The 14,834-nt window shown below is 40.4% G+C and overlaps 1 protein-coding gene across 1 annotated transcript in view; it reads left to right on the top strand.

Moving 5' to 3' along the window:
* The window catches only part of kif16bb (kinesin family member 16Bb), a gene marked incomplete at its 5' end in the record, with an annotated part of 28,325 nt that extends 15,545 nt beyond the window's left edge, over positions 1-12,780 (top strand). Inside the window, 3 exons of the mRNA XM_080869669.1 lie at positions 4,371-4,459; positions 9,802-9,895; positions 10,494-12,780. Coding sequence (XP_080725795.1) covers positions 4,371-4,459; positions 9,802-9,895; positions 10,494-12,704 — 2,394 coding nt within the window. The 3' untranslated portion in view covers positions 12,705-12,780. The remainder of the gene's footprint in view (positions 1-4,370; positions 4,460-9,801; positions 9,896-10,493) is intronic.
* Positions 12,781-14,834: the final 2,054 nt, after the last annotated feature.

Genomic DNA, 14,834 nt, shown 5'->3' with positions numbered 1-14,834 from the left:
AGCAAGTAAACATCATGCTCTTTGTTGCCATAACTACCTGCTGTAATGCCTGCTACCTTTGACAAATATTACTCATATTGATATCATGTTCAAAATCTACATGAGAAAGTTCCACCACATCACCAGTGGGATCCATATGGCTTTGTTTTGATCAGAATATTAACTATGAGCTTTTCAGTTGGTGCAGGTTTTTGCTTGTTTATATAAAACTCTTTTTGTTTTTGAATAATTGGCTCATATCATGGACAATATGTTCCCAACTTTAGAACTTTCTCATGCTAGAAAAGCCTCCTGCTGTTCCTGAAAGGAGGCCAGGTGCAGTGCCTTTCAAAGCTGGCTGCTATTCGTCCTTTTTGCAACAGCTTCCTCTTGGCTTTTAGTATTTTTAAAGAAGCATTGTGTGAAAGCACAAACTCCCTCACACTCTTGGATACTGCAGGCACTGTTTTCTCTGCAGTAATATATCAATGTAAAGCATTCCTGATTTAAAATCTATTGAAGGCATATTTTTAGTTGGTGATAAAATAAATGTAAGAAGACTTGGATACATTTCATCCAGTATTAAAGTAGAAAAAGTTGACGCTATTAATCAATTAAAAAGTTAACGAGGATTTACTCGACAACTGCAAGTCTGCCACAGCATTTGTTACTGTTCAAATTTATTACGGTTAATTCAACTGTAACTAAAAACTGAAACTGGGTGTGAAAAACATCTCAGTTAATGAAATAAAACCTAAACATTTTAACAATATGGCTTTAAGTCTCATTTATCCAAATGTTGTAATGTAAATGCAACATGCAGAATATGCAAGTGCTCAGCTCTTATCCTCACTGTTCTGAACATTTTTAAACTGCATATAGCTACAGTCAGCAAATACTGATGCTAAATTAGTTTAAACTGAATGAAAAATAAATACCAGTAAATTAAAAACAACTCTAACATCAACACTGTGGCAACAAATAAATTGTCTTTTAAAATGACAGAGCAATCTCTTTTACTTTTTATTTTCCATATATATTTAGTAGGGGTGCAACGATACACAAAATTCACGGTTCGGTTCGATATTTTTTCGATACAAAAAACATGTTCATGCCTTTTTAATTTGTCATTTATTAAAATTATAAATATATATTTTAACTCAAAAGTACAGTTTTTAAATTTAACCCTAACCCTTGTGTGTGTTTTTTATTTTGACAGCGAATGCGCACCTGCGGACCACTTATGTGCAGCCCTGGTTATTTAGCTCATCATATTGCAGCCACAGAAATTCTTTTGTCCATGAAACCATAAAGCTGCACTTTCTTTTTGCCTTATAGTCTGATTTGTCATAACTTCTCCATTTTGTGGTAAGCTTTTCTTTGGCTGTCACTTCTTCACCCTGACCTGTCTTATTTGGCTCAGCAGAACTAAAATATATATCTGTCTGTGAAGGTTCTCAGTCATCCAGGTCATCGTAGTCAAATATAAATCCTGCTGCTTTTACACACGCACTCACATAAGCTCAGCGATTCTCTGCGCGATCAACCTCTCACATGTTTAAGCTTGCTGCGGGAGATTTCACTTGTCATGTTTGCATAGTAAGCTAACGATTAATAAGACGATGTCAGAGGAATTGGTGCACAAATTGTCATCACTCACAGATCAGTGCTGTCGCTCTCTATACACAGTTCGCACGCTTGCAAAGTGAAAGCAAAAAAACAAGCGCAAATTCAAACGCGACTTCAATATGTCACATATTGACAGTGGCTCACCGATGCCAATGACATAATTACCCAGCTACATTTCTGAAAGAATGCAAAAGCATTGACATATATTTTTCCTTCCTACAATAGCCCGACGGGCAGGGCAGAGATAGATTTTGGTAGCCCGACTGAAAAAAATCGCTAGCCCCAGGATGTCGGGCTAGCGATATTGCAAGCCCTGTATCTGATTGAGGAATCACTCATCTTTGGAAAAGAGTTTATTACAGAGAAATGTCTCTTTCCAAAATAAAAGCTATACTATCCGCTTCTTCTGGGCTATATTCTCAGCAGCATAAGGAGAATCATGTGCTAACAGCTGTCTAAATGACTCGGCTAAAGTTAGTAGCATGCTTGTTGTTTTTGTCTTTGCACTAGGATGATGTCGGCGTAAATGTGCAGTCATATTCGTTGTGTTCCCACTAGTGCTTTCAGGTTAATCTCGTTGAAATGACCTTAACGCCACAACACGGCAAATCTCCGTTAACGAGCTACCGCCGATCGCCCCGTGCATGGGGCTAGACGGCCAACACGTTAACGAGCTAACTGCGCTAACACACTAGTTCCCACCCATGTAATTGAGCATTGCATGGCACATCCAACATACTGTTTTACTTTAGTCCATGACTCGCTTACCTTCGGGGTCATACGTCACATGAAAACCAAAATAATTCCAAACGCCAGATCTGAATGAGGGTGGGGGAGGTCCATGTTGTAAGGAGAGCTTAACTTCTGTCTTGCTAGCTTGCCCTGCGCTCTTCCTTCTGACTATGCTGTCTGTGTTGAGCGCTCAGTGGATCTGCGCTCGACAGTGCAGCCTAGGCGGAGTAGTCGAACGCAGATTCACTGAGCGCTCAACACAGACAGCATCGTCAGAAGGAAAGTTGATAAAATAAATTACAAATGTTGTATTGTTCGATACATATGCGTACCGAACCGAAAGCACTGTATCGAACGGTTCAATATCGATACGAATATCGTTGCACCCCTAATATTTAGAGCTATGCTGTGAAATGAACAGTGTACAATTAGCATTGAGTCCTTTTGACATTTTTGTCTTTTACATGGTAGCAGGCATTGGGATTTATTTTACGCTGATCAACAGAAAAAACATCTGAAAATCTGAATCATTATGCTTGAGTTATTTCACTCATGTGGCCATTTGTAGCTAGAAGTTGAATGTGGAGTGAGTCCCGGTGTGTTATAGATTCTTGTTAAAATCCTGTATGGTGCAGCTGCTGCTGAGTAGGTTTCAAAGGTTCATCTATTCAAGATATGACAAAACGTCTTTGTCGCAGATTTACTCAAACCACCTCAAAAAGGAAAAGTAAGGTTAGTTATTTAAAAATGCGAATACAGTGTTTTACCTTCTCTATGTAAAATAAAGACTATTCTCTGTGAGCCTCTATATGAGAAACACTAGGGGAGCATGTTAACAAAAGGAGCTCTGAAACCATTAGATGACGCTGAGAGACTGTAATGTTGCTTGGCTGCTCACTACTCAAAGCTTTATAGCACAGTGAAATCATGTCATGACACTGAGTCGACATTTTCAGACCTAGTCTCCAAGAAGATCATAATGTTGCACTTGGCTACACACAAGTGTTGAAAATGTAATTAAAGCATACACGTATTCCACAACTTCTCTCTCAACGTTTGTGTTTAAATGTCACATTTTTGGTTTTGGACAGTTAAAGAAATGTCAGATGCGGTCCACCTTAATGTAGTGGAAAGGTGGACGAGGGCTGAGTTTCTCAGGCTGTCCATGGAGCACTTAAGGCACCATACACTGAGCCTCTTTAACATTGAAAACTATATTTGTAGCTTGGTGTTTTCAGCCAAATAAACTGGGGGATGAATAATTTTATAAGTGTGATTGATTATCAACCCTGGTGCTTTGCACTTCGAATGAAATGAGTAGTACAATGTTAATGTTGCTAAAATGATCACACTAAGAAATTGGAACTTTTATTAAAGTATCAGTGCTCAGTAAAGTTACGAGATGAAAAAAAAGAACTTTGTCAGTGAATGGACTGTCAAGCCTGCAACTTTGAGCACCCTGTGCTTTATAGCATTTCATGTTGTAAAATTGATTCACACACCATTTTAGACACAGTTGTACTTCTGGCTTTTGACAGCTCTCTGCTCTTTGCATTATTGAAAGCGGCACGCTATTACAGCCAAGTAAAGCACCGGCATCCAGGCCCCACTGTGGTTCCAAGGAGACTCTTTAACATTCATTTTTAACATCGCTTCTAAATGAGATGGTCTCAAGAGTTTCACTTTCGCTTAGTCTGAATATGTGCTAGCACATCTAGACTGTAGCCTGTATCTGTTGTGTAAAAATATATATATATTTTAAAGTGTTCTGTCTGAATATTAATACAGTTTTACTAAATATGGAAATTGTATTGAAGAATGAAATACTTTACGTACTACCACTTTATTTTAGCCATGTGCGATGGATTCATACGGTATTTTTCTATTACCTGTTTAGACATTTCTGCAAACACTAAAAATGAAGACGCATCAACTAAACCTCTGGTCAAATGCAAATGTAACATAGGCAGCTGTCACTTGTTTCTTATACCGAGGCAGATTTCAGTGCTGTGTCATTCTGTTGTCTGCAGAGTGGATTGCCATCTGTGTTCAGCCCATCTGTGACCGACTCGTCCAACTCTACTGAGAATTTGTCCAAGGCGATGGTGCAAAATCGATGGTAAGACATATGCAGACATGTGTAATGGCTCTCTGCACTTTGTGAGCCCAGCATAACTGCATTCATTCCACCTCAATCTCCGCAACGTGCCTGCTTATTGAGCAGCATTCGTTGGGCACACAGACCAAATCAAAGCCATAAATCATGGCACCATTTCTGTGAGGAGAGGTGGGAACATACAAAAAGCCATTCTGTAGTGCTTATTGCTGAGCCCATGGAAATCGGAGCAGGCAGCTCTCCTACAACCAAGGGCATGTCCGAGAATGGCACCTTGTTCACTAGGTAGTGACCTGCCCAGTGTCCCATTTTCAAAATTACTGCAACAAGCTTAAAGTTCAGCTCCCCTGAAAATTCCCACAATACAGTTAAAAAAAATAAAAAAAATAAAAAAAAGTGGGGGGGGGGTTTACTAATGTTCACTAGTAGTTATGCAGTTTCCCTTGTTTTACTCCATCTGCAGCAGATTCTTCTCTTTTTAGGCCTTCCCCCCCCCCCCCCCCCCCCCCCACTTTCCTCTCTGTATCATCAGTAATGAATGATCCAAGGGGTGTTTGATTTATCTATTTTTAAAGTACAGTTCACTTGCTTCAAACCGTTCTGTCTTCTATCACATTTTTGGCATTTATTGGTATTTGATTTGTGAATTTGGTAGAGTAAAGACTTTTTTAATGAGCAGCAGTGATGCAAAATAGCAGCCTCTTTTCTAATTTTGAATAGCTAACCAGGTTTGAGGTTTGACTATATGCCAACAAAAAAAAAGGTACTTGCACTGCAGCCCCCCCCCCCCCCCCCCCTTTTTTAAATTTTTTATTTTATTTATATTTTTTTTTTAAACAATAGCGTACCATGATGTTTATCAGCGTTTGGTAAGGTGAAATCTTCATGCCCTGCCACTCCTTTGAAATTGTGAGTGTTGATTGATGCCAGTGTCTCAGTGTTCAGTGAATTAATGTCCAAAATCTTATTCACCACCTACTAACACTGAGCGTTTTGAGAGACATCCCTGGTCTCATGATCTGCTAACCCTGATGTTTTACAGCATGTGGAGCTGTCTGACACATAATTTCCTTCACACCGCAGTATCCCCATCCTACTCATGTGATTAATACTGCTTTCAGTCTGACACCTGCTTCCCGATCCACTGGTCTGGTGATGTTTGATTTAGATATGAAAGGGTGAATACACATGTATATGGGTTACTACACGGCTTATGTTGGCGGAATAGTGTCTTCATTATCCTACATCAGAAACTTGGTCTGTTGCTAAAGGGAGAAAGGAAGTCAGTCGTGGTGAGTGGTGGAGATAGATTGTCAGTGTTCATAGCAGATCAGAGAGAGACTGTCGACAGAAGGAAAAACTCATGCAATGCATATGAGGCACATTGCAAAATAAACTTTGGTTATTGGGTTCTGCTCTGGGTGTCAATTAACACACATCATAAAATATTAAATGATGTATTCATTGTATTTAACATCGCCTCCTCTCACCTGGCAAAGTGCCCATATGCACTGTTTGAGCATAATGGTTCAGTGAAGGACTTTTTCGCTTTGTATTCAGATATGTGTTCAATCTTTTTTTCTACTTATTTGCATAGCAGAATCTCCCTCGCAGCAAGGACAGAATGGATCTCACTTTACTGAGTCATTTTGGAAATGATCCTGAACAATAAATAAGAGCAAATCATTTAAATTCAAATGCTGGCTTTGGAGATCTGTTGGGGTCTGGGAATGACAAAAGCCATCAGTGAAAGGACTCGCAGCTACAAGGGGAGGAGCTCTGTTGCACCAAAAGCAACCTGCCTGTTCAGTGGGGTTGCACACTTTTGAGAGCGCTAATAATTTGGGCAGGAAGAGGCTTAATGCATCACCACAAATCGTTTTGTTTTCCTCACCTGGCTTTGCCTCCAAGAATAAGGTAAAATCACCTCTCCAGATGTTGTGACAAATCTGCATAATAACATTTCAAACTCAGTCCTTTCATTGATATCGAATTCCTAATTGAATATGATACAAAATTAGATGACTTTGTAGCCAGTTCAGATGTTTGAAGACTAAAATTACTCGCGGGTTTTTAAAAAACAGCAAAAATGCAAAATCTCTCTTCACTAGCCTTTTCAGGGATTTGGAATAAATATTAGAGGACAATATGAAATGTGCATTTGGAAGGCATGTACACTCTTTCCGATTTCAGATTTGTCTTTAAAAACGGTCTAATTTAATTTTCCCTGTTAATCAATCTACACATGATTCTGCACAATGTCAAAGCAAGAACTGTTCATGTGTTTTTATAATTTAAGAAATACTGAAAATATTTAATTTACAGGGTTATTCAGATCCTTTGGGCTTTGATTCATCCTCCTACCAGCAGTCCTTGAGATGCTTTTACAATTTAGAGTCCATTTGTGCCTGATTGTATTCATCGGACATGAAAGGTTTTTATGAAAGATCTCACATTTGATGGTTTAGGTCTTAAGTTTTAGGGCAAACTGGGATACAAGGTCAAAGTATACACCTAAATCTTGTGTAAAGGCACAGAACAGGCTATAACAAGCTGTAGTATTTATTATTCTCCAGTGGAAGAAGTTTAAAACCACTAGTTTGTCTTGGCCAACCAGGCAAGTGGGGTAATGTGGGACAAATGTGCTTGGTTAGACAAGCAGCCAGGAAGACGGTGGTCACAGTGAATGTTTCAGAGTTTGTATGGAGACAACTGTCATTGCATCACTTCACCAATCAGTCCTTTATGGTAGAGATGGAGAACTTGGTCCTAACTGAAAGGAACGTAACAGCCTGTTGTGAGGTAAAATACAGCCGAATGCCACGAGAACCAAAGTCCTTACTCACCATCTATTATGGGGCCAACTGTTTATAATCTAACAAAATGGCAAAATACAGCCAAGAAAAACCAAGTGTCAGTGGAGTCTAGTAGCCCACACAACAAAGGAAGGATATAATACGGTAGTCACACAAAGATGGTTATCAGTGGTAGGTCTGTACAGCTGTAGAATATTAAGGCACTTTATGATTATGTGTGCACGTTAACATTGTGGTCAGCTAAGACTGGGAAAGTGCTATATAAATGCTGACTATAATAGACTTATTAAGATGTCATTAAGACCTGAGGTGAAGGGAGTAATTATGGTTGCTTATTCTGTTAAATGACTGGGTGTAAAAACCATTTTAGCCTTATTCTTTCATCTGCAGTTGTGGCAGTATTAAGTATCAAGAGCAATTAAAGAGAAAAACAAAAATAGAATTTATAACTGTAAGCAGGCTAAGCTGTTTCACTAGGAATGGTGATGTTATGAGTTTGGTCCGTATGTGATATCGTTCTTGTTTGTCTCTTCTCAAAACCAATTTGTTCTGAAGCAGATAAGGCCTGCAGCATAAGTTACCCTGCTGTACCCCTGTTAGCACAATGGTAACTTAGTGTACCGAAAACCTGTGGTTGTGATTTATTTTACTTTTTATTCCCCCCCCCCCCCCCCCCCCCCCCCTTTGCTAAACCCCAAATCCTTTGTAGTACAGGCTTCTGAACTGGTGATTCTCATCCAGTCACACTGAACTTGAAAGATTCGGGAGAGATGAACGAGTCTTTCAAACTAAAGGTGTGTCAGTATGCATAACGCTCATAGCTTTGTGTGTGGATTATTGAAGAAAAATGGACTGTATCCATGTGAAGATGTAGAAAAATTCAAAGCGTCTGAGAACTTTCCAAATGCACTATAAATGTCATGACTTGAGCTTTCAGTATGTAGACATAAGATGGATATTCCTAGGAGAGGCAGGAAAAGGGCCATGTTGCCTGTAGAGGCCAGGTCATATGCTTTCATATTGTGTATAAATCTATGCCCATAAGACTCACTTCTTCCCTTGTAAAAGGGACCCCACTGTGTTTGATTCATACTTTATTAAATGGACTGCGTAGCAGAGCCACAATTTTGAAGTCCAAGTTGAAATGCAGCCATTTCAAACCCAGAAAGTCTGGACTGTGAGCGCTTCCAGCGATGGAACCAGCCAACTGGTGTTTGACCCGAAACAACATTTAATGGCCCCCTATGCTCTGAAAGTCCCTTATCTGACAACCCTCTCAGTATCCTCCATCTCTGGTCAGAAGGCCAAGTGCCAGCGTTTTTCTCTCGTCCATTTTTGACCGCTGACAAGCTGCTATTACGAGCTTACATCACCTGAAATGGTATAATTTCACTGGTTAAAGTTCCTCACTTTGGGAGCTCCTGTGTAACTTAACACTTGTCTAGCTCTGAATGTCAGTCTTTTTATTCTTTGTTCTTCTGTTCACTTTAAGTCATTAAGTCAACAATGAACATCTTTTAAAAATGGCCGCACAATGTATTTTTACCTAGATTATACTATGAGATCTGATGCAGGGTGCACGTCAACTGACCTAGGACTTCGTATATCACAATTCATAAAATCTGTGGTGGTGTCTGTATGACTACGTGGGTGGAAACAGAGCTTAGCCTGTGGGTTGGATAGCAGCAGGTCCAGGAAAACAGTGGGGAACGCAATCAACACAAGGATTAGGAGGCCATGGAGGAACAGAGGGAAACAACAGGGAGGCAAACTGTACTTTGTGGTGGTGTTAATGAATCAGTTTCTGTGTACCGATTTTATGAAGCCATGTCACAGAACTCTGAGCCTCTGCATGTGAGCTACAATTTGTGAACAGCAGGAAACACTGATTGCAAAAATGTGGTCAGCTTGGGAATCCCAGTACCTGTTTTCTCTTTTTTCTTTCCTTTGGTGAGCAAACATCGCAGAGTACAGGACATCCTCTCTACTGATCCTCAGGATCTGCAAAAATCCTTTAATCATCAGCAGGACCTGCACTGTGTCCCTCTTGTTGATGCTGTCAATGCTTTACTGCTCCCGCTTGCACCCTTCATCAACCTGCTGCTTATATACAAATCTCAGCCAAAGCCAATGTTTACTGTCAGAAGTCTTTCTCAGCTGTATATTTGGTTTCTGCTCCTCCCTCTGGAGTGCTGAGTATTGTATGTAAATCCTCAAATCAACATGCACAGATTCTATTTAATTTCACAGCTAGTCGAGTGGCTCTAATCTCATCCAGCCATTTGGGCTGTTTGCTTTTCAAATCTAATGGATGAGTTTTGTGAGGATAGGGTCGGGAGGGTATTGCAGCCTTGTCTTTTCTATGCAAGCTGATGTCTCCAGTGTGACACTACAGCAAATAATTAAATTGCTTCTTGAAAACAAAGACCCTAGCAACACATATAAGCATATAACTGCAGCTGTATTGTGCTCCCACATCCTCCCATTGACACAGTTTTTGAATATTGTTTATGCTTGCTGTCTCTTCAGCCAACACATCCATCCGGCTAAAAATGCAGAAGTAATGTCCAAAGCCTCAAGCGTCTGTCTTGCCCCTACCCCAGCAAGAACGTTTGCGACTACAGTATGTATGCATATTTTTATATTTATTTTTTTTTTTTGTGCAGTTGCCAAAAAGAAAATCAAACTTAAGATAATGGAGGGATTTAGTCATAAAGCCGCTGCTGATTTCTGCATGGAATTAGATATGACTTAGTTGTTTTGTTGTTTGTTTAAGGAAATGTATTAAAGCTAAAACACAGTGTGCCAATAGTGAGACTTGGATTTGCAGTTTTTGTTTAATGCAGTGCTATATCGTCGCTGTACAACTGAAGTTCTAGTCCCTTTTTAGTGTCAGAGCAAATGTCAATATCCACCCCCTCTCCAGCCAGGCTTAATATAGATTTTTATAGACTTTCTCTTGCTTTTTTATTATGCACATATTTAATGCATATTAAACTTTCCTTTAGATGTTTCAAAGAAAATGACACTCATTTCGTGAAAGCATTTTGCAATGAGAGTACACTTGTTCTATATTTGCTTCTTAATGCGGTGTTCTTCAGTTTGTTTTCCTATGCATGTCTCGATTCAGATATAAATGAATACACATGTTTTAAGGAGAGTTTATTGAAAGTCATTTTTAAAAATGTCCTTTTGTTTTCCACATACTCAATGTAAACTAGGACACTGGGCTACCTAGAAGACGTTTCATCTCACACGGTAGTTTTGAATCGGATGGAGAGAACCTGCAGAATGGAGTAAGCGCCAGGGATGGCCAGGAGCGGGACTTGTGTCATAAATCAGGGCCTGGGCTCAGGTCTGAGAGGAAAGCTCAAAGTGGGACTGAAGTTGCAAGCTGTAAGGGAGAAGAGGGCTGGTCAGGGGATGCCAACCTCCAGCAGACAAGTGTCCTGGGCCTGGGTGATGGATGTGGCACAAAGCCAGAGGGAAATGCTAATGAGATCCAAGATGATGGCACTGACTGCTACAAGGGGAGACCTCGCTCTGGTGGGAGCTCATTAAGTGGCATGTCCCACCTGCAGAGCAGCAGAGGAACCAGCTCCATGTCTATCCTCCCACAGAGCAACACTCATTCTCAGCTTGACACAAAGCCTCTTGACAGTCACACAGGCTTTTGTCCACCCAAAGAAACCACCATCACGAAGGAGTGTAGCTGTGGAGAGATGGATGAATCTGAAAATTTAGAGAAGATCCCTGGAGTGTGTGCGACAAAGGCTGCAGCAGCTGCAGTTCAGAATCTGAAGCTGAGCTCTTTGTTCAGCAGAGTTTTTTGGATTGTCCAGGATGCAGGACGTCTGCTTTGGAGCTCTTCCACTGTATTGCAGCAAGTCACAGAATTCAGATTTCAACCTGTTGGGGCTCGTTGGTCAAACAATTTTATCTCTCTGGTAAGAGAAAGCAGTGTTCTGTCTATTTTAAGGGACAGCCATGTCTTCTCCACATTTAGAAGCAGCTTTATCTTCTCTCTATTAAAGGACAGTCACATTTTTTCATTGGTGAAAGAGCTGCCTCTCATACAGCAGGTCCAGATGGATATATTTCAACTCCTTCAGTCTGAGGAGGCTGCTCAGATGATTCAAGGCTGCATTAATCCTGAAAACGCACAACTCCCTGTCCCGACACCAACACAAACCCTGAGTAAGGCTGATGAATTGCCAAATGATGTACAGCTTGTCTCAGGGGATATCTTGAAAAGGAATGAAAGTATGTGGGATATGGAGTCAACACGAAACATGGTTGATGGTAATGTGAAACAAGGAGATGAACTTATTACAAAGCGGTTGCAACTGAAGCACAGCAGTGTGAAAGAGGTTACCTGTGAACTTAAAAACTCAAAAACAGTTCAAATTTTCATTCAAACGTTGATAAAATTTCCTGATTCCCTTGCAAACCTGCAAAATCTGCCACCCCAAAGCATGATGGACCATCTACAGTCTGTCATCTCCACTTCAGGCCTCCCAACTCAGAAGATTCTTACTCTCTACTGGCTGAACGTAGCTAAATGCAACAAACCAGAGCCGCAGTCTGCCCTCTTGATCCTGATGGAATCTGCGCTTTACACACTAACCTCTGAATCTGGTCTCTTAGTTTTGTTCCATCACCTCCCTTTGTGTCAGTTGAAGGACATTCAGATAGGCCTAGCAGGCCAAAGTCTGCGTTTGATAAGTGCTACAGAAGAAAGCGTCCTTGTTGTCTATACCTACAGTCAAAAGCATACTCAGTTGTTGTGTAGGGCCATACTTAATATCATCTGCCCTGGGGACTGCAGGGTACCTCGGCACCCACTGCTGCATGGAAACTTAGCAGAGATGTCTTTAGGCTGGTGGGTCAGTGTACCTGAGCTGCTGCTGGATGCTGGTTTAAGGGTTTGCTGTCAATTTCAGAAGAGTCTTGCCGATCTGATATACCTTCTTCATTGTAATATGAATCACGAAACCACTCTGGGAGAGGTGCAGCTGAAACTTTACACAAGTGTAGCAGTGCATATCAGTCCTAGTACCCACAGTAAGCACGTGGCTCAGTTTTTACTTACAGATACACACCTCGGTCTGGTACGAGAGGATGCTGTCTGTCACTCACTTTCACACTCTGTCACCACAGCTCCCTGCCGTCCCCACTTCCACGGCTTAACTCTTCGGTGGTGCTCGGATGTTCGCTGCATACTGGTGCACGACGAAAACGAGAACCGGCCTGTCAGGCTGGATGTAATCTTTGCAAAAGCACAGGGCAGGGGTCACCCTGAAAGCGTGACTAAGGCAGCTACCCTGAGTGCACATGCTTTAAATTCATCTCCGCATGCAGAAGTGTGGAAATTAACTTTCAGTTGCTCCGCTGAGGCCGCCCGCCTGATTAATCACTTGTCAAATGTCTGATCAAGGACTGAACGGCCAGTAATGAACAGCCCAGCTTGAAAACTCACTCACAGGGAGCAAAAGTGCATCCCAAGCAGACAGTGCAAAGAATCATTTTTTTTCGCTATGAAATTATAATGAAAATGTGAAGTTTGAAGTTTGCTTTTTTAAATTTTGTGATATTAATGTTGCGTGACTTTGGCACTTGGAAGATTTTATCTTTAAAACGCTTGAATTTCTTTGTTCTTGCATTGATGTCTTTAGAAAATAGTTTGAAGGTCTAGCACTGAAGATCAAAGTGTGCTTAGCAGTTTCATTTGTTTTAATAGACATTTTAATGTTTTTGAAGCCTTTTAAATGTCTCGTGACCAAATTCTTAAGATGACTTGCATTGTTTGTGTATTTATTATTCATTTTCAAAATTCTAATATTTTAAATTTTTCAATAAATCCCTGCATATGTTAAAGTAAAATCGGAGTTTGTTTTTTTTTACCACTTAAAATGCAGATGAGCTCTGATGGTTGAGACTTGAAATGCAGACAGCAAAAATAGCTTGATGCATTTTATTGCTTCCTTTAAAGTCTGTCATTTTGTCTTCCTATCATCTCTTTTTGGCTCTTTTTGACTCATTTTCACTTTCGGCCCAGTCTCTTTACTTTGCATAAACCTGTGCCCCCACTGGATGTAAGAGTCTCCACTGCAACTGAGCAATCGGTTTCTGAGGTCAAGTTGTATTTGTACTACCTGTACAATTGGTCAATGGTTTTACTTCTGCCAGTCAACACTGTGCACTTGATGACAAGCCTTGTAGAAGAACTAAAATTACAGATGGGTTGCTCATGCTGTTTCTCCGGGAAAGAACTCGAGTTTAAATCACATTTCAAGGGTTAAAGCCAAAGATTGTGCTCCTTTTCTTGACTGAGTGACCCCATCCAAGAAGGAAAATTGCAGGGGCAATATAGTGCAATCAATCCCCTTGTCTGCTCCAGCATGAATGATGGAGATTTGGGCTCGACTCAAACTCCTCACACCTTGTAGCAAAGCGGATTGGACCAGAATGAAAGCTCGGGGATGTAAAAGATTTTCTCCCTTTTTGCTTGACAGTTAATTAGCATTCAAACGATCTAGTGTATATCAAACTTTCTTGCGAATAAAACGCAAAAGGCACACTGATCATAATCTCATGTATTGAAAATGAGGCTTGTTTCTTACATGCCACACAAAGATTAGTGTTGAGGATTTTCATTTACACATTTTCACATTAGATCAAGGCTAATTTATTGCAAATATTGTCACAGGTTATGACTAGTTTACATTAAACTGCAAATTGAGACTTTCCTCTTGCAGATTAGTTAATAAATTCTGCCAAAATCTGATAATGGCTTTAAAATAAATTCTCCATCCAGTATCACATAACACTTATTATTAAAATTTGGGGAACTGTACTCATTATTGTGCTTTTCCATGTTTAATGTGGGCTGGTTTCCTCCTCGCAGCATTTGGCTGACATCTGAATAACCTTGCATCTGTATTGTGCAGGATGCCTCTTTTGGTTTTCATGTAATTCTTCAGGATTGACAGTTGAGAGGCAAGTTGCATCTGGATAAATTTTCTTTTTTTAATCACGTATTTTTCTGTTAATCATGAAACACGGCTAATCTACTATCGCTGCGTGTTTGTCTATCAATGGACAGGAGCGCTTGTTGTGCACAGCCTGGTTAAAGGAAGCACTCACTCTGACAGCTGATACTTTCCCACTGACAGGCTTTGAATGTCTAGTGATTATAGTGTGATGTCCTACTGGGTTCTCCGGCCTTAAAACGCACCACGATTGACGGCACATAACAGTGTAATTTGTTTACCACCTCCTTTAGAATCATGAGAACGTGACCTATAGGCAGTTTGGACACTGCTTAGCTGTAACGGGCTAAATCTTTAAGGCTATTTTGATCTTTCCAGCCCCACAGTAGCCCCAGTAGTTCGATTGAGTTGTTTTGTTTTTCAGATTTTGGAGACTCGTTTTTACCCTACTGCATGGTGCTAAATTGGTCCTGAGGATGTTTTATATAATTTTTTTAATAATTAAATTTGTTTCTCTCTGACAAACTACCCCCATCTCCTTTAGTTTCTGTTGCCTGGAGAGTCTGTTTC

This window comes from Rhamphochromis sp. 'chilingali' (genome assembly GCF_963969265.1).
Source record: "Rhamphochromis sp. 'chilingali' genome assembly, chromosome: 20".
NCBI lineage: Eukaryota > Metazoa > Chordata > Actinopteri > Cichliformes > Cichlidae > Rhamphochromis > Rhamphochromis sp. 'chilingali'.
Note: the sequence above shows the minus strand (reverse complement) of the source record. Positions and strands in the feature narration are given on the sequence as shown.